The 23,778-nt window shown below is 38.7% G+C and overlaps 1 protein-coding gene across 1 annotated transcript; it reads left to right on the top strand.

Annotated features, from left to right (window-relative positions):
• Window positions 1–98: 98 nt before the first annotated feature.
• Window positions 99–23,648, top strand: gpr68 (G protein-coupled receptor 68). The gene is made up of 2 exons (XM_066694650.1): window positions 99–212; window positions 19,920–23,648. Exon 2 carries the CDS (start codon window positions 20,035–20,037, stop codon window positions 21,061–21,063), a length of 1,029 nt encoding a protein of 342 aa, XP_066550747.1. The 5' UTR covers window positions 99–212; window positions 19,920–20,034; the 3' UTR covers window positions 21,064–23,648.
• Window positions 23,649–23,778: the final 130 nt, after the last annotated feature.

Genomic DNA, 23,778 nt, shown 5'->3' with positions numbered 1-23,778 from the left:
AATGAAACTGTTAGTAAAGTGTAGCGGACATGACGCTCAGGCCCGAGTGGCAGCGGAGCAGCGGGGGTCGGACACAGTGACGTAGCTGCAGCGCGGCGGCAAGCAGGGCAGAAAGTTTGAGCGCTGCAGGAAGAGCAGCACCTGAACGAGCGGCGTTTGGGATTACCTGCGAAAGAAACCCAGCTAACTGAAGTCTTTTTGTGCTGTTAAAGGTAAGCTGAGAGTTTTATTTGACGTCCCTCTCGCCTCTCTTTCATCTCGCTGCACCGCCGCACTTTGACAGCGCGCTCCTCGGTCGGGATGCGCTCATTCGGATGGAGCCGATGCGGGTCAGGCGGACTAAGTGTCGAGAAACTGAAAGGATACTTCACACCGGCGGCTGAAGCATTTCCACACAGATGAAGTCTGTGTTTAGCAGTTGCTGTAGCTCATATTAACACAAACTACTCTTCTCCTGCGTTGTGTTCGTCTGAAAACACCCGACCTAATTATATACACTTTACATATGCGTGTGCCTCAATCTCTTATTGGGCGATTCATTAGTGAAACAACGAGCTACATCGCAATCAGTTACATCAATCGTTGTCGCATCTGTGCGTCTCGTATTGGGATGCGCCACGTCAAGTGTGATCATATGTCTATTAAATTTCAAGTTCAGTAGAGTGACTCTAAAACGCTAACGTATCACAGCCAGGCATGGGTCACCTTTGTTTAACTCGGTGGACCCCAAAAAACAATTAAATGTTATTAAACTTCATACAGTAACCTTTCCCTCATGGGCATTTTGCATGCGGATAGTAAATGTTTGGCCTTTCTCTGCCTATATACATATTTCAGTCTTTTCCCTCCATGCACCCTTCATATTCTGTTGATGTATCAGTACTTATTCTACCAGACCTCTCTCCCATCTCTGGCATTTACTATTTACTGTACTTTAGTGGATTGAGGGGCTTGTGTAACACACTGTGGTCCAGATTTACATTCAGAGAAAACACACTTCTCCAGATTCATACAGAGGGGCAAATGCCAAGTAGGCCAATCTGACGTCTAATTAATTCTGTATAAATATGTACTGTTGCATAAACCAATAGAAATCATTTCTTCATCCAACTTCCACATCCTCTGTGTGTGTGTTATCCATAATGTAAATATATATCTGTCTCAGACAACCTCAGCCATGCATTATTACATAGAGGGCTAGTACAAAAAAAAAAGACCTCTTTTAATATATAATTTAATGGCACACATTTTAAACCACAAAAACTAAAACTTACATGCTTACATCAATTAAAATCAAACAACTATAAGAGATCAAATCCGATATGACTTGGTTGGTATTGTTAGTCATCACTGCAGGTGTGCAGTGATGGACTTTTTCAGCCTTTGAGTCATGTGCTATGAAGCAAGCATTGAACTAGACCTCTCCTCTTCAGCAGTTCTCTCGTGTTCATCTGTCAGTTGAGATGGGACTAAGTGCCAGACAATTGGACAGTGGGTGCACTGTGTTTGTGTATGGAGAGGGAAGAGGAGTAATATGGGTTTTCTAAGGTTTAATTATACTGTGTATTGTATATGTATTTGTATTGTGTAAACTATTGTATTTTTATACTCTTGTCATACTCCTAAGAGTTATGTTTTATGAGTGTGGTTTGCTTTGTCAATTTCATTTGTGTAGAAGCAGACAACTCTAGCCATCCATAGTGATTTTGTGTTGCATGAAACTGTACTTGGCAGATAAAACAAACCATCCTCGTTATCTCAGAAATCTGAGCCCATCACTGCTGGGCATTTTGCCGTACTGCTTTCCCAGAGGTTAATCTGTTACCTCCCAGAAGAGTGTGGGTTCAGCCAGCCTCCTTGCTTGGTTGCATTCTTGTTACGTGAGTGGCGCCACATCAGTGCTCCCCCAATGTGTTATGTCTGAGTCCATTGCATCTTTTTCATTAGCTATTGCAAATTATATAGAAAGAGTGACACCATAAGTAGTTTGTCTTTTTAATAAGACTTGAAAACTTGATATTCAATACTGTGCGTGTGCACATCAGTAGAAGGTCAAAGGGAATTTGTGCTTGCATACATCCAAAAAGCCATCTGTTTGTGCTTAACACAGTGTTCTTATTAAAGTGAAGGAGAGTGTATCAGGAAGGTGTGTTTTTTCAGTGTAAAAGTATAGATGAAATGAACATTGTATTTCACAAGCTTCCAATGGGAAGTGAAATAACATGAATCCAATCAACATCCATTTGTGTGTGTTTTGGGCATCTACAGTAAGCTTGAATTAGTGCTATATGATGGGGGAGCGTTCTGTGTTTAAGTCAGCGTATCATTTTAATCAGTTCATACCCACACAAGTGTCAAATGGGAAGAAGACCCATTGCAAGGGGCGATGCAGCTCCAGACTGCTGTAACCGACAGTCATGAGTCATTTCTGTAAGATGGAGTTCCCTCTGTGAGCTGGACAGAAGGGAAAGAGAAGTTCATTTACTTTGAGTCTCCTTTGGAATCATTTAAAATATCAACAATAATGTGAAATAATGTACATGTGTTTTCTTTTCTTTGTTTGTATTGGACATGAAAAAACTCTACATTGAAACATTGACCCTTACTTTTAATATAACATCAGATAATACTGCTCTGGATGGAGATTGGAGAAGAATAGCCAATCAGAGTTGTTCTTGTTTAAGATTTTTTTTCCAGATGAAAAACCCATGTCTCCTTCAAACTGTCTTTAAATAGTGACTGTTTCATCCAGGGGTCAGTCATGAATTCAAGAGTAAATACCATTAAAACAAGTTCTGTATCCCTAACGACGCTCTGACTAAAAATGTCTAAAAGGAAGGCCAAAAACACATCTAAGCATACATCCTACATCACTATATTATTATTACATTTCTTAGCAGACAGGCTTATCCAGGGTGACTTACTATTGTTACAATATATCACATTATGTTTACTGGAGCAATCTAGGTTTGTGCCTTGCTCTAGGGTACAACAGCAGTGTCCCCCACCTGGGACTGAACGTGAAGAGAGAAAAATGTACTTTCCTAAAGACAGACTTGACTCTACATTAAACATAATGACCAGGAGTAGCCCTCACTTGTAGACAGGCTGGGGACCAGGATTGCATAAACGCAAGAGTTGGGCGTAGCTCCTTTTTGTTTGCTTGCCTCAATAACAAAAGACCCCTGAAACAAAAGGTATGTGATCTGATATGATAGGAATGTAATGTCTGTCTCAGATAATGGTCAGTTAAGTCAGTACTTTTCAAAGCTCCTTCTCTGTCTCACCTTACAATTAAATCAATATCAAGATGATTGCTTGTGATAGATTAAACACTCCCAGGTTCCACCAAGTACACTGTGCCCTCCCAACCAATACACCCATCAAAACTACATGTATATATTTCACTGTTCTTCTGCCCTTTCTTTAAGAGTTGCTTTATTGCTTCAGGAGTGATAAATGGCTCTTCACTTATATGCATTGAATAACATATTCAGAGCTGATAATTAGCCTTAACCGCTACTCCATCCTGCTGATATCTTGCTATGATTGTTGAGCACAATTATATATAATGATATATATTGCAATCTGGTGTCTGTTGGAAGAAAATGAAAGCCTGATGGCAGAGGTTTGGTCTTTTTTTTCTTTTAAACATAGAATCCTGTCATAAAACAATACACACAAGTGTTTAAAACCACAAAGAGCTCAATGTAATGGTGACTGCAGGGGAAGTACTAAGGTAGGAAGCTTAGTTAGTGCATTAAGACATGCAGACCTTTATATCTCTGGGTAAACACCCTTTCTCACGTTAGTATTAGTGTGTGTGGTAGGTGTATTCACACAGGGTGTAAAGTAAACACTTATTATAAGAATACGTCTAAACCAGTTAATAAGCAACCCATATAATATTAAAAGTTGATGAATAACTGAAGGGGTTAATATGAATGTCCAATGCTTTTCTTTATTATGTATACCATTGCTTTTAATATGAATGATTAAATGCTTTTCTGAATACAGACTAATTATTGCTTTTATTCTGTGCGTGTGAGAGAGATTGATACTGCTGACGTGCAAGGAGCATACTGCCCTATTGCCCTATCTTGTGAGCATTTGTTATGAATTAATTGGGAAAAATACCTTGAAACCAGGTACTGAGCAGCTTCAATATCTTGGGATGAGATGCATGTTTCTAGTATAAGACATAAGCAAGTTGTGAAACAAAACCATGTAAATGTATTATTGGCTGTTCTGTATCACTGCTAGCTCATAAAGCAAGAGGGGACTGCCCCTTCCTTCTGTAGCTCTCCCCTTTTGGCAGCCAATGTAATGGCTTGTAGGGAATCAATAGGTTCTTGCAGTCCTAACCAGATGCAGGGTCTCCGTGTGAATTAATTAGAAAATAAAGCTGATTAACTGAAAGCTCCTGTCCCAAGAATTCTGTCCAACATTAACCATTAAAAAACATTATTAAGGCACTTATTAAACACTTTGCACGTGATTGTAATATGTAAACATTCTATTACTTTATATTTTTATTTTTGTATTCAAAGTTGAATAAATGTATGGTGAGGCACGCATACAATCCTGACAGTATATGGAGGGTTATAATAAAATGCACTTGAATTAAAGCTTAGACCCACCTAATAATATATAACTACAAAATTGTACTACATTGAGTCTTAAATTCTTGTAAGATGCGACTTTCTGCTAATCATGAATGTCACCACTATGATGAACAGGTTTGTAGTTTGCGGTTAGCGGGTGGGTCAGAAGTTTGATTGAATCCAGCGATAAGTTCAATCAGAATTCTAAGAGCAAGGGAGACAAGTTTCACAGACTATAGTGATGGTGTACAGCAGGGTTCTCCATCCCTGGTCCTGGAGAGCCCCAATCCACTTAATCTTATAGGTCACCTTAAATCACCAATTTCTAAATATTGAGAACCCATGTGAGTTATTAATCAATTAAGCAAGTCATCCAAGGGATTTCTTGACTTGAGAAGCTGAAGGTATTTAGATGATTGCTCCAATGGTTTCTAAATAGCTGAATTTACCAAACCACCTGCTTAATTGTTTCAAATTAAATACTTTAAGGTTTTTATAAATTGGTGCTCCAAAACCTGCTGGATAGGGGCTATCAAGGACCAAGGCTGGGGATCCCTGGTGTAGTTTACAGTGAGAGAAACTGGTGTACAGCTATACAAGTGGTTTGCTTTGCGAAGACCTCAAGGAAATGGTAAAAGATGGATGATGATGATGATGATGATGATGATGATGATAAACAAGGAAATTAATTTCAGAAATGCATGTGTAGAGATGGGTAAAGATGCCAACAGAGCAGCAGAATTTGAAATGACATGCAGAGGTCAGTTGGCTGATGCAGGGTGGCCAGTCAAGGAGAATAATAGTGATCTAGTCTACAAAGCTCTAGCACCCAGACTTGGAGCGTACCAGGGATGAGACGTGCTTCATAGATGTTGTTTTTTTCCCTTGCCTTCTTTTTATGTAGTATGCATTTTTTCCATCTTAAAAATGTCAAGTACAACATACTGCAATATGTCGCGCAGGAAATCAACAATGTGAAAAAAGCAAACCATGCTACATTAACTACACATGGGAGGAGGGTTGATATAGGGATATAATAGCAGAAATGGGAATGAAACAGGTTCTTGGAACTGTTGGATGATATTATGGCCTGGATATAAAGTGGTCCAATGACACCTATTCAAAATAGATTTATACGTGGAACGGCTAGTGGCACTCTTCACATGATGTGGGGTTGTTATAGATGGAAAAAATCCAGTATCCCCTGACCCCAGCTGGCTTTAAGTGAAATATTGGCTCAATCAAGGTGCCAGTTATTTGAACTGAAAGAGGAAAGCTAGGGGATACCGGGCACTGAATATAAATAGTTCAAACATTACTAAAACATTATAGCAAGAGTTGGTTGAATTAAAGACAGGGAGAACTGAACAAAACCAAAAGAAAAATAGAAAATTCATCAGAGAGGTATTGAGCGACCCAAAGCTGACAACCAGAGATTCACTCCCCACTGTGGCTAGTGTGTGAGGAGTGACTTCCTATTCATACAATGAAAGCACATTTGAAGAGGTTAGACTAACCAATCTGTTAGAAATTAACAAGAAGAGAAACTAGAGTAGTATACTGTGACTTCTGCAGACGCACATGGAGTTTGACTGGGCCCAACTCAGATGTGTAATCTGAACGGGTATTCAGATGTTTTCGAATAGTTCCCAAACAAGAGTAATTAATTAATGGAGCTCCACTTACAATGTTTTGACCACATTGTTGGGAACTCATTTCCGCTTGTTCTGCACTTTTCTGGTATTGTTATAATTGTGTTGTTATCTATCAATCTCATTCTGAAAGTCTTAAACTATTGTTATGTCTGTATTTGAATGTTGTGAACATCTGTTTGTTTAAATTATACTGCAATTTATGCTTAAGGCTTGTAGTGGGAAAATGTACTATTATTATTTTCTTTATATTCTTCAAATTGTTAATGGTCTCAAGTTGTTATCTTTTGTGAATGCTCATTTCGGGGGGCTACTTTAATTATTAGTTTCTTGAATTATACAGCTATTGTCTTTAGGTTATTTCACCTGTCTATAGGAAATTCAGTTAAAACAGGTTGTGTGTTTTGGGGCACAGGTAATTGGTTGAAGACTTAAAACAATGTATTTGATTACATCTGCTTCCTGAAGAATGCTGACCAGGGAATATGCAAACTCTACACAGACAGGCACCCTGAGCCAGGACTTGAACCCAGGACCCTGGAGCTGTGAGGCAGCAGTGCTAACCACCACAGCACTGTGCCACCCATGAATGATTTATTTTCTCCTTAAAACTTTCAGTTTCATTGCCCTTGTGTTTAAAAGAATTATATTTGTTAGATGTGAAACGAGTTTTAAAGGGTTGTGGTCAACCTTGATAAAACATTAAACAGCTTAACTCACTTGTCAGCATCCCAGTCTATTAAAAAAAGTGTATTCTGGAGGGCAACTTTAAATGATTTATAAATGTAACAATGGGCTATCATTGTCAGAAGCTATTGCAAAATGCTCTTCCTGAAAGCACAGGAAGCATTTTAGGATATGATCATGTGAATTTCACCACAGACACAACGGTGGTTTATAGAAGAAACTTTGTTGGCATTTCCATTAGTAATAATAATGTATTTTGCAATGCATAATTAGAATGGCTGTGTAAGCTATTCATGTTTCTCAGAATAGATTAGTTTTATTTAGTATAGCACCCTGCACAACAAGCTGCCACGAGAACTCCAGTTAAGGAAAAAAGAAAGGAAAAACATTAGGCATGGATGATAGAAAAACAAAAACTCCTCTAGGAGAGGTTTAGGATAAACTAAATCTCTGGGGGTCCTGGACCTAATGGTTGCCTGCCCTTATAACAGGCATTATAACAACAAAAAAATATATGATTTTAACATGAAGATCAGAGAGTCCTTTTATTTGATGGATTAAATCAAGGTTCTGCCACCAGGGCTGCTCTAATTGCCATCTATGCTGTTCCCCTCTGGGGTTGTCTCATCCACCCTCTGAGTCATGTCCTGTGTGTCATATGGAATCTGCTTCGCTGGAGCCTCTCAAACAGATCTAATTAGATCCATAGATCTAAAGGAACAGAAATGCCAAAGATGTGAGCGCTTTTCTTTGCTTTGACAACTAGTAGAGCATGTTGTCATAAGTGTAGAATTGAGAACAAGGGCAGTAATGTTCAGACTGTACAATGCACTAGTTAGACCTCATCTGGATACTGTGTACAGTTCTGGGCTCCACACTTCAAGAAAGATATCGCTGCTGTAGAGGCAGTTCAGAGGAGAGCAACCAGACTTATTCCAGGTCTGAAGGGAATGTCCTACTTAACCTTTTCACCCTGGAACAGAGGAGACTATGTGGGGACTTGATCCAAGTCTTCAAAATCATGAAATGCATCGACCACATGAAACCAGAGGAGCTTTTCCAGATCAGCAGGGACACACATGTAAATAGTTTAATGAAATGAAATGATGCTGATCTGATAAGATACAGCCAAAATGTTGCAAAGGAAAAGTTGTTTTAGTTTATCATTAGTTATTGTTTTATTAGTAAGTGCTTTCGATTGGCCTAGGACTTTAAACTGGAGTTTTTTGTTTTTTTTGGTATCAAATATCAGGAGCAATACTAATTGCTGAATAAAGTCCTATTATCTAGTGACCCCCACACATAAAATCCACCGCGGTCAAATCCACTGAAAATGAGACTGGGTTGATGTGCAAGTTACCACGATACTTTACTAATTCAAATTCAGATTAGCGGTGAGGTTGAGCTGCATGCATTAACCTTGAGGCTGTTTCATTTTATACAAGATATAGGTTTATTAAAAATGTAACTAGAAAACATGTATTTGCAAAGATAGGATAGAGACAATCGGGGTGGATAATGTTAAAAGTGAGAGGAGATCTATCCAATACTTGAGGCACAAAACAATTTAGATCTCATACACAACTAGGTTTTATGTAATTGTGGTTTACCTAATTCTTGACTAGTACATGAAATATACTACCTGTGTGGTTTACTGAGATGCAGATGGTCGATAGCGGGGAGGGCTGGCAGACTGCATCGTTGCAAAGCTTTCAGGTTTTTGGTGGAGAAGTTCTGATTCTGGTTCTGTTCAGTCTTCCTGGATTTCGTCTCCTTGGTTTCTTCTCTGAGGTTGTTCCACTCCATTCCAAATTGTGCCACTGGAATTGCTAGTTTTAACTTTCTGTTTTTATACATTTTAGACAAAGAGATTCTAATCTCTTTCCTTCCAAACCTCTTGGTCAGGTTTGGGGAAATAAAATTGAAATTCAATCGAAGCAGTCTTTGCCATTCCTCTCCCTTGATTCCTACAGAATGTGTGTTGGGGGTGTGATGACTTTGAGGAATGTGAAAAATGGTTCAAATGTTACCTAGCGTTTCTAACTCTCTATATTTTCAAGTCTTAGTTCTATCAATTATATTTTCAAGTCCCTCAAAACCAAACAAGCCAGGTGTTCTCTCTCTGTGATGTTAAGTTTGAATCTTCTTGGAATTTCAGGGGGGCTGGTCTGATGCCCATGTCAGTAGAGGATAAATTAGGATGTGTGAATAATTCTCTTACCAAATGTTAATGTTGCATTGTATGTGAAATATAAATGCTCCAATGGTTGTTGTAGCTAATGGTCTTTCTTTTAAGACCAATCATGGCTTGAGCATGTTTTGGTTCTGAGGTAGAATTACTTCAGTGTCATTAAGTTAGTTAAGTCACCTTTTATTGTTTGTTATCAAACTGAGGGAGAAGCTGGGTAACACTTCTGTTAGCAGCATGTAGTTTGTAATGGGTTTGTTGCCTTGGTCTATGGAATATATAAAGTACCTTGAATGTCTGAGTTTCACAAAAGAAATCTTCAATTGCAATGTGGTGCTGGTCTCTGTGGAGATGGGGCATGGCAGCCCATTTGTCAGTTGGGGGGGGTGTCTTCCAGTATGGATCTGTTATCTGTCGTAAAACACAGAACTTCACAGCTGTCTCCTTAAGTCCTTTACCACAATCCTAAATTACTCAGTTAGGAAGGTATATGCATTTCTGTATATATTTGCTAAAATAAGGTCATATGATTTACACAAAGACCCAGGGTCACGAATAGAAAATAGGCTTCAAGGCATTTAAGACTGAAAACAGGAGACACGTCTTCACAGAGAGAGTTGTTACAATCTGGATGACAATTTGGGAAAATTCAAAAATAGACTGGCTGTGATCCTTGTATCATTAATGGACACCAAATGAACACAAAGTTTCTTATATTCTTATGTCAAAAGAACTTGCCTACGTCTGTTTTCCTTAATGTTACACTACAGAAGACCTTTTCCAGCCACTAGGCCTTTCACCACTTGGTATTGAGACTGCTTACAAGTGTGCAGTGATGGTCATTTATTAACAAGGCCCTGCTTGTCACATCAAATGCTCATCTGTCATTCACATAGTCAGAAACCGATTCCTGATGACAGCTTTCCACTGCAAAGTTGCGAGAACCTCTGACAATTAATTATTTACATGTTTGAAATGTGCATTTAATTCCATGTCTTAGCAATAGAAGTGCAACCCCTAACACCACCTATAGTGCCTTTTCCTGTTTGGGTTTTGGTATCATCATGGAATAAAATATGTTCAGTCATCCCTCTTTACCTGTTCTTACAACCCCGATCACAGTTTTCCTGCCCAGTGTACAGTTGTATTTATCGTACTTTATGATGTTAACAATTTACCGCCCATTTCAATGCCTGTCTCTGCTTGCAGTGTAAAAATGTCTAAAAAACTGTTTAACAAACAACAAGCACCTTAAACCAAGAGGAAGTACACTACCGGTTTTAGAACACCCCCATGTTTCCATTTTTTATTGAAATTTAAGCAGTTCCCATCCAGTGAATAACCTGAAATGGTATAAAGGTAAGCGGTAAACTGACAGAAGTAAAAAAAAAAAAAAAGAGTTTAGGTTACCAAAAACTGAAAAATATTGTACATTTTAGAGTTATGAAAAAATTCCTTTTTCAGGGAACAAGTAATGGGTTAATAACAGCTGTTCTGCAGCAATGGAAGTAAATTAAGCCTTTGAAGTTGATGCTACCAATTCCTACTGGTGTCCCACATTTTGTTGAGTACTTACAAACCCTCTGTCTGTATAAAAGCAGTGTTGGAACAGACTGTTACTTCATCCTCTTAAGCATTATTTGGATAGTATTGCACTGCAGGAGTGGTATATTGCTATCATAATGGTGAGAAAGGAAGACAGACAGACCATTATAACCATTAAAAGAGTAGGTCTTTCCTTTAGAGAAATTGCAAAGAAAGCCAAGATGTCAGTGAGTACAGTTTCCTACACCATCAAAAGGCACTTGGAAACTGGAGGGAACTCTGACAGTAAGAGGTCTGGCAGACCCAAAGCCACAACAGGATGGCTCCTCAGTGTGTGACACCAACTGGAAGCGTGATGGTCTGGGGATCTTTTGCTGGATAGAGATTCAGCGACTTGCACAGAGTGAGAGGCACGCTGAACCAAAACGGCTACCAGAGCATTTTGCAACGCCATGCAATTACACCTAGTTGCTCAGGGGTTCATCCTATAGCAAGATAATGACCCAAAACATACCTCCAGGCTATGTCAGAATTACCTTAGATGAAAAGAACAAGACAGTAGGCTTCAAATCATGGAATGGCCAGCACAGTCTCCAGACTTAAACCCCATTGAGCTGGTTTTAGATAAGTGGTTTTCAAACCGGTCCTGGAGTACCCCCTGCCCTGCTGTTTTTGTTCCAACTGTGGTTTTAATTGCTTAATTGAATCCTTAATTGACATAACAAACCAAATATAGCATTCAATTAAGTAATTAAGACCTAGGTTGGAACAAAAACCAGCAGGGCAGGGGGTACTCCAGGACCGGTTTGAAAACCCCTGTTTTAGATGAATTGGACAGAAGGATGAAAGCAAAGCAACCTACAAGTGCATCACATTTCTGGGAACCTCTGCAACAGTGTTGGGAAGAACTTTCTGAACAATATTTGATTTCCACTGTAGAAAGAATGCCATGAGTGTTATATCTGCAAAAGCTGGCTACTTTGATGAATCAAAAATGTAGATTCAATTTTGTAAAGAAAACAACTCCATGATTTCTTTATCTCCATTTGTTTTTGTTCTACTTTCATTTCAGAGTACATTTGAGACATTAAACTGCATAAATTTAAATATAAACTGGACAAATGTAGGTACTCTAAAACTTTTGACTGGTAGTGTAGTTTTGGCCACTAAAGGGGAATGAGAAGAATGAGAAAGTACTGCAGACCAACATTACACAGCCCAAAAACATTAAACCCTGTGTCTTGACCCACTTAACAAAGCTGTTACTTTGAGTGTATCTGCCTCTGTATCAGCAGTTTCTCAGCAAATGAGTAATACCATGACCTTCTGATGGTCGTTTGTGTGTATCTGAGTATGTAAATGTGTGTGTGTGTGCTGAAGATCAGGAAATGTGACCTGCTCTGAAGCGTGCCACAGAAAAAGGAAGTTGGTTCTTTTATCTCTTGGTTCCTATTATTTTTCTCCATCTTTTGCTGATCTTTTTTCTTTTAGAGCCCCCTTTTGTTGAGGAACTTCCTTAAAATGAATATGTTAAAAAAAAAAACACTCCGTAGTCTATGTAACAAGGTCACTCTTGGTAGGCATCTCACACCCCTCTGCCTGGAACCCCTCTCCCCTTCATTCCCTGCCTACTCTAAGACCACAAGAGCAGTGGTGGCCAACCCTGATCCTGGAGAGCCACGGAGATTGTTAACTCCTTAATTGAGACAATTGTGGGTCTTAATTAGGTTAAATATCCCTGTGTTCAAGGTGTCCAGTGATTGGTGATTTAGAGAGAACTGGAAAACCCAAGGAGTGTGTCTCTTTTGTTTTTTGTTTTTGTTTTTGGTTTGTGGGGCATGGAAAGTGTTAAGTTGGATTTAGTTTCTGAACATAGTATTTGTCATGGTGAAAACTGATTGAAAAAGGTTGATTTATTTAATTGATTAAAATGTATTTAAGTCCATTAGTATCAAATGCACAAATTCAGATATTTGGTCTAACAAAAGGTCTATTGAATTATATTCAGTAACTACAGGGATATTTTGGTAGTGAAGCAGCTTTCTATAGGAGTTTCCCAGCTGTTTTCTTGTAATTGTTTCTGTTTTAAGGCTAAGAAATTGATCTTTTGAAGTTTTCATCTTTTTGTGTGTAACAGAATACTGAAATAAATCTGTATACAAATGTAGAAATAATCCAGGCAAATATAAGTAACAAAATATATTAAGAATAAAATATTTTTAAAATCCTTTCTTGGCCATAGACCATTAGTGTTAACAGTACACATTTTGACTTTGTAAGACTGTAGGAAGGTCTGTTTCTATATTTTTAACCTAGAGCAACATTGTAATTTGTGTGATTATTGGGTGTTTATTTTAAGCATCAGCAGCATTGTGGTAAAACAATTAAACAGGTATATTTAAAGCATGGTCAAGTTTAGAGACTATTTTAATCTCCTATATTCCTAGTGTTTGTAATTCGTAAAGGCAAGGGTGTCAGATTCCAGTCCAGAGGGTCCACAGTATCTGTTGGGTTGTGTTCCATGCATCCCAGCTCTTGGCTCTATAATTGGTCTAATTAATCAATTAACTGGATGAATTAACACATCTCTTCAGACTCTGAAATGTTCTGTTTATTCAATGTTTTGAATGAACAAATTCTAAGGTATCAGCTTTTTTAACATTTATTTTTATAAAGACATTACTGCCGTAGATCCTGACCAACCCATAAATCCTAAATCAGCATATGCATCTATAATGTATGAAGATGTATCATTCTAGTAGTGTTTTTGTGCAGGAAAAAAAAACTGCTCTGTGCCGAGGATGTATCAAGACAGTCCTTGAGGGTCTGTGCCTTGTGTTCAGATGTGCATTTCAGCAGGTTACTTGGATGACTGGGATATTGATAAGGGTTTGCCAGCCCTGGTCCTTGAAGCAGGGTATTTTGTCTCTTCTTGCATTGAACCCCTTAAACAGGTTATATAAACCTCAAATATAATATGAAATACTTTTGCTAATTTGTCAGGATCCCCAAATGATTGACTCTGACTTGACTGTTTTCTACAGTGCATTCCAGAGGGCAGTTCTGAATGATTTATAAGTGCAACCATGTCAGACATCATTTCCGAGGCTATCGACACTTCCTCTCACTGAAAGGGTCCTTGTACGGGACCCAGTGACCCCCAGTGTAGAAGCTACCTTTCTAATTATGCTTTAGTCCTTAATTAAGATGATAAGAGTATTGATCTGCACACATTACTTGATGGACAGTAACAAGGTTTTAATTTCTTATTTTTTTGCTTTCTTTCTCCAATGTCTCACAGTGTCTTTCTGTGGTGGTACAGTGAGGGAAAAAAGTATTTGATCCCCTGCTGATTTTGTGCATTTGCCCACTGACAAAGAAATGATCAGTCTATAATTTTAATGGTAGGTGTATTTTAACAGTGAGAGACAGAATAAAAACAAAAAACTCCAGTAAAACGCATTGTAAAAAAGTTATACATTGATTTGCATGTTAATGAGGGAAATAAGTATTTGACCCCTTCGACTTAGGGGTGGCAAAACCCTTGTTGGCAATCACAGAGGTCAGACGTTGGCCACCAGGTTTGCACACATCTCAGGAGGGATTTTGTCCCACTCCTCTTTGCAGATCCTCTCCAAGTCATTAAGGTTTCGAGGCTGCCGTTTGGCAACTCGAACCTTCAGCTCCCTCCACAGATTTTCTATGGGATTAAGGTCTGGAGACTGGCTAGGCCACTCCAGGACCTTAATGTGCTTCTTCTTGAGCCACTCCTTTGTTGCCTTGGCTGTGTGTTTTGGGTCATTGTCATGCTGGAATACCCATCCACGACCCATTTTTAATGCCCTGGCTGAGGGAAGGAGGTTCTCACCCAAGATTTGACGGTACATGGCCCCGTCCATCGTCCCTTTGATGCGGTGCAGTTGTCCTGTCCCCTTAGCAGAAAAACACCCCCCAAAGCATAATGTTTCCACCTCCATGTTTGACGGTGGGGATGGCAGCTTGGCAATTATTTATTTCCTCTCCTGTTTACATTCATGACAAGTCATGTATGAGATAAATGCCACCGCTTTTCTTTCATTTTGGTTTTCACACTTTTTTTTTGCGCTGTAAAGATCTTTTGAACATCATACGGCGTAGTAGGCACGCAATTCTATTATTATTATTTTATTATTTTTATTTCTTGGCAGACACCCTTATCCAGGGCGACTTACAACATAAGTGCAAAACAAAGTGCAAAAATACAGTTAAGTACAAGGCATCAATCATTACAAATTCAAGTTAACTAAAATATAGACATACAAAATACATTTTACAAATTCCAATTTACAATTTACACAAGTACAGTAAGTGAGGTCCTACATCCTGGAAGGTGAAAACTAAGTGCTGTCAAGATGTAGGGTCACAGTCAAGGGCAACAGGAAAGGGAGCAAGGAGGAAAACAAATCAAAAGCACAAGGGGCATAATAAAACTGTGAAGTGCTATCTAGCAGGGATAAAAGGACTAATATTACAAGTCCTTTTATCCCTGTTAGATAGCACTTCACAGTTTTAATTCTAATGAATGTAGTTACATAGCAGATGAAAACACTATATATATTCCTGTGTCTGTGTGGTTATGTCATATATTTATTATTTACCTACCTGTGTAAATTATGACATTAAGTAATTGGGATCTCCTGTTGGAAAAAAAACAGCAGACACTGTGGCCCCCCATGACTGGAGTCTGGACAAGGGTGTGTTACATAATCTTCAGGATAAATGCTATACTTTAAAATAGTAGCCTTGTGAAATAAAGTAGTGTAGTAACTAATCATTAAACCTTTAATTACTGCTTCATGACTTCACTTGTTAGAGTGCACACATGTATAGTACACAATATGCACATGGCAGTACTGGGGTGTTGCAAACTACAGCTTAAACTCTGGTGTTCTTGATGTGGTAAGTTGCATTGAAAAATAAAATAACAACAAATGTGGCTTTGCAAGTGCACTTGCTTAGTTACAGGATATAGGCTGTTTTCTTAAAAAAAAAAAAAAACAATGATAAATGATTGTCTCCTCTTAATTTAAAGTAGCTCCCTCAGGCTACTATTTAATTTAAATACTGACACAAGTGCATACATTTTCCAAACTCCCCCCCCCCCCCCTCACTCAGAGTGACTCTAATTGCACTAATGTGTCAGTGGTTGTTCATATAGCGGGGGTTAATGCGCTGATTGCTTTCAAGCACGGATCAGCTGAGTCTTAATCAATGCCCAGTCTCCAGCTTTGTGGCTAGCACCAGCAGAACCTTTCATCGTTGAGCTCTTACATACCAGTACAGTACATTGTGAACCAGCAGCAGAACATCACCGCCTGCCTGGTGCACGGATAACCCAGATTCCTCTTGGCAAATGAAAAGCAGCATTTCTGAGAAACTTGCTCAAACAAAGCCCCTGTGGACTGATCAGGTTGCGATACACAAAGCTGTTAGAGTGCCTAAAACCTAGACCAAAGCAAAACGAAACAAAAGAGCTTTTCGCCTCGACTGCTCTGCGTTCAATGTCACGCCAGTTTATTTACTTAGAAAATTAGGGATGATGACAAGACTTTCAGAAAGTGCACAAGTCCTAGTGCAGTGCCACACTGAGGGATACGAGCCTCGTCCTGGTTAGGACTGGCTGGGGGCAGGGAGGGGGCTAGACGGCGAGGAAAGCTCTGGGGAAAGCTGGTGATTGCATCCGACAGGCACGACGCAGCCTTGCCCACCAGGCAGCTTCAGTGGTAAGGATGGGAATTTGTTTAATTGGAAGACAATGGGCCAGAGACAGGAGGAGCAGGGGAAGCATTCAGGTAATTGCTGAGCATCATCTTAATGCAGAGGGAAAAGTCACTTGTATTTGTGTACGTCTGCTCCAGGTTAACTTCTGGCAAAGCCCAACCTGCCACCCCTTCAAGGCATAACTTGAATGCTGGAGAAATGGCAGATGACCTCTAATGAAGCAGAATTTATGGCTGGGTTGTGATAAAGCATGCATGTATTAATAATAATAATAATAATAATAATATGATGATGATGATGATTATTTGATGTTGCAAATGTGTATGCAGCCCAGTCCTCGCTGTATGATAAATATATGTATATCAAGAATAGGTGTCTGTATGTCAAAATGTCAGTGAAAGAAGGGCCAGAGATTTAAATTGTGGTTAGGATACTACATCAGACTGTTTTTATAGTATGTAAGAATGTATTAATTGGATAAGGGTGTCTGCTAATAAACAAATACAAATAAATAATAATGAATTATAGCTTGTAAGAATAATTTGGATAGATCATTTTTTCAGGTAATGTCATGCATACTGTAACCTAGTATGACTTGAATACTGTATAACTGTAATACTGCAATACTGTATAATGGGAAAACATATACAGGGGTAGGGGATAGATTATGTCTTTTGATAAAAATATTCTGAGTTTAAAAATAGCATGCGAGGGACATTTTGCAAGGAAAGCATACAAGAATCTTTCTTTTGGATATCGTACTAAGCGAAATACTGGTGTTTTTGTTCTTAAGTATGGCTAACTCTAGCGTTTCCTGCCAGGGCATTGATCAGAAAATTACATTGTAGAAATAATTCGGTAGCTGAGCGCCAGATGTTTATTTTCAGTAATGTGCGGAGAAGTCATTCGACACCTGTTGCCTATTGAAGCAGCATAACGATCTGCTGAACTCCCACTTTCTCTGTTACAGAAAAGCTGTCGGCATCACAGGCAGTCTTGCATAATGTGGTTCAATTGTAAGCAATGTTGAGACCTAGGTAATAATTTCATATTATATTGGACTCTATGGATTGGGGTGACAAGGTAAATAACTTAATGGCATACTAGAGTTAAATGTTACTGATTTTTTTTTTTTTTTTTTTTTTTTAACTCCATTTATATCCCTCCCTGCTAATCATGATGTTCAAATCAATGTATCTTGGCTCCTTTAGGTCCTCTAAAGACATTACTGCCATAGATCCTGACCAACGCATAAATCCTAAATCAGTATATGCATCTATAATGTATGAAGATGTATCATTCTAGTAGTGTTTTTGTGCAGGAAAAAAAAACTGCTCTGTGCCGAGGATGTATCAAGACAGTCCTTGAGGGTCTGTGCCTTGTGTTCAGATGTGCATTTCAGCAGGTTACTTGGATGACTGGGATATTGATAAGGGTTTGCCAGCCCTGGTCCTTGAAGCAGGGTATTTTGTCTCTTCTTGCATTGAACCCCTTAAACAGGTTATATAAACCTCAAATATAATATGAAATACTTTTGCTAATTTGTCAGGATCCCCAAATGATTGACTCTGACTTGACTGTTTTCTACAGTGCATTCCAGAGGGCAGTTCTGAATGATTTATAAGTGCAACCATGTCAGACATCATTTCCGAGGCTATCGACACTTCCTCTCACTGAAAGGGTCCTCGTACGTGACCCAGTGACCCCCAGTGTAGAAGCTATCTTTCTAATTATGCTTTAGTCCTTAATTAAGGTGATAAGAGTATTGATCTGCACACATTACTTGATGGACAGTAACAAGGTTTTAATTTCTTATTTTTTTGCTTTCTTTCTCCAATGTCTCACAGTGTCTTTCTGTGGTGGTATGAGCTGAGATGCTTAACTTATCAATAGTCAAGTAAGGAAAACCAAAGTGTAACCATAGAGCAATGGCGAGCAACCTAAATTAAGCAGGAGGGTGCAATTCCGTCTGTCAAATAACTGCCTGGGCCTCAAAACCCCTTTACCACAATTACAAGCCACAAACATTTTAATTGGATGCGCGTAGCCCATCACTAGCAAATAGAGAGCAAATAAACCCTGATACAAACCATGTCAACGCAAGCCCTAATGAACAGTAACACAATCATGGTACAATGGCTGCCTTGCTGTGTGATAAAGATTCAACATCTGGGAGCAGTCGGATAATCATTCCACCACAATCCTGAACAATTCATTACTGCTATATCGTTTACTTTCTCAAGGCAGCTTAGCAATTATTTATTTCCTCTCCTGTTTACATTCGTGACAAGTCTTGTATGAGATAAATGGCACAGCTTTTTTTTTTTTTAAATTGGGTTTTCACAATTTATTTTTTGCGCTGTTAAGATCTTTTGAACATTGACATCATACGGCGAATGCGAAGTAGTAGGCACACAACTCTAATGAATGTAGTTACATACCAGATGAAAACACTATATATATTCCTGTGTCTGTGTGGTGTATTTATTCAATTTAGAAATAATCAGGAAACCTCTGTTCTTGATCTAAAACTTTTTTGTTTGTTTGTTTGTTTGTTTGTTGTATAATATAGAACATTGGGTCCAAGGATACTAATAATGTGTTTTCCCCTCAGACCACTGGCAGCGCAATGCCAGTGCAAAGTATGCTCCTTTTAAAAACGCATTTAATCGTTTTACCTGCAGCCTGCTTCCTGCTAGCATCACAAATTCATTGATCATATCCTGCTTGATCATAACCTACCTACCTGCAGGATTAAAAGCCTGTGGACGGAACACACACATTCACCATTATGACTCAGTTCTTTGTGGTCTCTGGTACTTCCCCTCTGTCTGAAAGTATGAAAGTCTGTTCTATTAGTAATTACTTTTGGTTGTATTTTCATTAAAAATCTACACATAACCTGGAAAAAGTCTGTGGAAGTGCCTAGTTGTCCAGACTGCCAATAATGAATTCACATGTATATATTTTTTTAATTCCAGCTTGTCCAAAATACACAGTCATTTTCTATATAATTTTAACACTGTGTTTTTATATTATTATTATTTTTATTTCTTGGCAGATGCCCTTATCCAGACGGCGACTTACAACATAAGTGCAAAACAAAGTGCAAAAATACAATTCAATAAAGGCATCAATCATTACAAATTCAATAAAGGCATCAATCATTACAAATTTATATCTTGAGGGACTAGTATGTAGTACATCTGGTGACACAAATTGAACAAATGGCTTAATGATACTGACTTAAATAAATAAAATAACAGAAGGCCTCAAACAGACCTTTATAACTCTCTTGCTGATGGAGAATGTTGTAGAATCCCTCTTGGTAGTTGTTTTTGTCCTCATGTTTGTTTTTAATGCATATTTTACTGATTCATGTTTAATGGAAAAAGGGCATTAGTGACTAGTAAGTGTTATGTTTGAAAATGCTATCTTGAGTGTCTTTGGCTTTCCCTAAGGATATTTTCTTGTCTTTTACAGAGCCCTCAGGAATGGGATTAAGGATCATTCAATAGTTCATTTGGGAAGACAGACATTTTGAAAGTACTGGTAGACTGAGTAGCAAATCCTGCTCATCGATGACTGATTAGAAGGGATGAATATGTCAAATAAGAGTCTGTGTAACATCAGTTCTGAAATCCACAAATATCTGTTCTCATGGGTGTACATCCTCATCCTGATAATAGGATTTCCTGCCAACCTTTATTCCTTGTACCATGCCTGGCAGCAGCTCAAGGCCAAAAACGAGCTGGGGATCTACTTGGTGAACTTGACTATCTCCGATCTGTTGTACCTAGCCTCCCTACCCCTGTGGCTTCAGTACTTTTTTCTTGGGGACAACTGGGAACACCAAGAGTGGCTGTGTAAGCTGTGTGGGTTCCTCCTCTACGAAAACATCTACATCAGCATCGGCTTCCTCTGCTGCATCTCCATTGACCGTTATTTGGCCGTGGTCCACCCCTTCCACTTCTCCAAGTTCAGGACTATGAAGGCCGCCTCCCTGGCCAGTGCATTCATCTGGCTCAAGGAGATTGCAGTGAGCATGGTGTTCTTCTGGAGCAAAGAGCTGAGCTGGGGCAAGCTTAACCAGTCCATCTGCTTCGAACATTACCCCATGGAGCAATGGGAGCGGCCTGTCAACTACTATCGCTTCTTTATCGGCTTCCTCTTCCCCCTGGGTATCCTTTCTGTGTCTTATTTCCGGGTGTTGAGGGCAGTCAAAAAAAGCGCCGGCACCCAGAACTCCCAGAAAATCCGCATCCAGCACCTGGTCGCGAGCACCATCATCATCTTCCTATTCTGTTTCTCCCCCTATCACATCTTCTTGTTAGTGCGGACTATTTTTGAGGAAAACTGCCCTTTCATCGAGAAAATCTTCAACTACTACCACTTCTCCCTGTTGCTAACCTGTTTCAACTGTGTGGCCGACCCGGCCCTTTACTGTTTTGTCAGCGAGCCTGCCCAGAAAGATATGCTGTGGGCCAAGCGCATTTGTGCTGAGCTTTTCTTCTGCAAGAAGCTGGGCTCCACAAACTCCAGCAATGTCCCCACATGCATTGACAATGGAACTTCTGGAGGGACACTGTTGAACACCAAAGAGAGTGCCATAGATGTTGTGACATGAAGGGAAAGCATACGGACACACAGGGAGTGAAGAACTTCACATAGGTATGGATAAGTAGGATTTGTTTAGGGTGTTTTCTGGTCAGGTCTGAACTGTTTTTCTCCGGGAAGTTTTGGCCATGATCAGAAAACACCACCAAGAACTGTAGTCTTTAAAACATAAATGTCTAAAAGTATTTTTTCTATGTAAACGTTGATGGCAACTTGCCATGATACCAATATCGGCTGTTCTGGACATTCATGAGATTCCACCCCCCCCCCCCCCTTCCCCGATCTTGAACAAAGCAAGCTGGCCTTGTATGTAAACTGTTATTTTCTCGTTACATTTTATTTTCCTCATGTTACTGTGTCTGAGTACTGTGCAGTGTAAAACTGAATGAATGTATGTATTTAACTGCTGAACTGAAAACAGAATTGTCTTCAGTTCATATCCACTAAGTTTTCACCAAGTACTAGAAAACCATACATAGTTTTAATGTAATGATGAAATTAAACTGCTACTTTGCATATAAAAGCTTAAACAAATAGTTAATTTAGACACAGGATCAAATTTAGCACTGGAACAAAATGCACTGATATTGGTTCTGATTGCAGCCTATTGACTACAGCCATTCAATCACAGTCACCAATAAAATGCAATACTTGGTGGTTTGCTTTAGGTAGAAGGAAAAATCCTATCAAGATGCTATGAAGTACTGCAGCTACAGGTTCTGATGTGCAGGGTGGGCTGAAAGGCTGAAAACTGACCAGTCAAAGTGTATTACTGATTATTTTGAACAGCTCATCAGGTGTGTGTTTTATTTTCTTTCAGCTGAAGGGCAAGGAAAAGTGCCATCACAAACAGTACATTTAGCATAGCTTCGTGAAATGTTATCTGTTGCTAAAATTCACCCAGGAAAATATCTTCCGTTTAACATCTTATTTGTATCGAGTGATTTAAGCAAACAAGCAGGAATATAGTATTTTTTAAATTATATTAAGGACAATACCATTTTTAAAACTTCTAAATTAAGTATGTGCATAAGCAAATGTATATCGATATAAATTGTTTTCATTGTCTTATTTTGTGGGTTTCATATAAGGTGGCGCAGTGGTTAGTGCTGAAGCTCCTGAAACCCAGGTTCCAAGTTGGACTGTGTGGAGTTTTTACTATTTGGTAGCAGGGCTACTAACTGCTACCAACCAGCTGAGCTTTGTTGGTAGAATTTGCAATTATTTGCAGAGATGCTATATAGAGATCTATGTTTTGGGTGTACTATTTCTCAATAGTGTCTGTAATCTACAGTCATGCTCCCATCACTATATCTTAGTGATGTCTGCATTGAATTCTTTGTTTTGTATTCACTTGATAAACCCAACAAGATGGGCTTGTGAAATTCACGTGATAAACATAAATACAATAACCACACATAAAAGACACGGACGATAAAACCGTCCACATGAGTTTACAACCTTTACAACCTAAATAGCTTTTTTTTTTTTTCTTTATCTATCAGCAAAAAAAAAAAAATGTTTGTCTGAACTGTGATTAATAGAGTTCCAGGGAATTGCTCTTGCACTCTGAGAAGCAGGTGGGTTGACACAAAATGAAAAAGCAGAAAACCATGATCATAATCGCAAAGCACGTTATATTTGAGTTGCACATCTCCTGCCTTCTTAACTGCCAGAGCTCGTACTGCTCAGAGGCCTGTCAATCACAGACCCGTCAGACATGGTGTCAAGGGGGGGAAGGGGGGAATCTGAAGTCAGTCTAAACAGTCACAACTTCCATGAACACCCTATTGGGAGGAGCTGGCATCTGCAAAAGCTGGGTGACTTCATTTACAGGCGTGGAAAAGTCATGGGAAGCCCACAGGAGGAAACATGTTCTGGAAGTGCAGTAGAACAGTGACCAATATATATGTATATTAATCTAGATTACCTAAGGTGTACATCAAACTGTGTTGTATGAACTGTGACTGTGAAACATTTTAACACACAGAAAATGATTTGAGAGAGTGTATTACGGAGGACTGCTTAAGTCTTAATTTAGTGTGAAAACAATCCCAGCTTTCTGGCTTCCCTTACAAAATATAGTGTTCAATTTATTAATTTTCTATATGTGCACAAAACAATAATCATGCTCAGAATGGAATCCTTGTAAGCCTATAACTTATAGCGAACCAAACAGCAGCATGAAACTTTACATTGCATAATGTTCTGAAACCAGTAGACAATAGGAGCATGGGTTAACACCTGTTTTTTTTTTTTTTTTAATATATATATATATATTATATACCAGTATATATAAATGTGAGCTATCTTGTACTGGGTTCAGTGATGTGTATAAACAAATTGCAACAACTATTTTTTATAAGAAAATATAAAAAATTGTATTTTATGCATTACCAGTTTGTGTGATTTTGTTTAATGTCTTCCTGTAGATATTGTTTTACATTCCTGTGTGTGTAAAGAAAGCATCAGTTTGTACCTAATTTGTATTTATTTTTTGAATATTGTAAAGTGTTGGGGAAGCAAAGAGCTGTCAAACAATATACCCAATAAAGATGTTTATAAATATGAAGAAACAAACATGAGCCACTGTAATGGAGAAGTTGGGTCAGTTTTGTTAAACTTAAAACCACCAGATAAAGGCAGTGGGACTAATACACATGCCAAAAGTATTTAAAAAATAATACTTTTTTAGACTGCTAGCATGAGCATCATATAGCTTCTT

The sequence above is a fragment of the Amia ocellicauda genome, chromosome 21, assembly GCF_036373705.1.
Source record: "Amia ocellicauda isolate fAmiCal2 chromosome 21, fAmiCal2.hap1, whole genome shotgun sequence".
Classification (NCBI taxonomy): domain Eukaryota; kingdom Metazoa; phylum Chordata; class Actinopteri; order Amiiformes; family Amiidae; genus Amia; species Amia ocellicauda.
This window is presented reverse-complemented; position numbering and strand designations above follow the sequence as displayed.

What these genes read in the sequence shown, in the direction of transcription:
- gpr68 (XM_066694650.1), top strand. Translation starts at nt 20,035, where the DNA reads ATGAATATGTCAAATAAGAGTCTGTGTAACATCAGTTCTGAAATCCAC.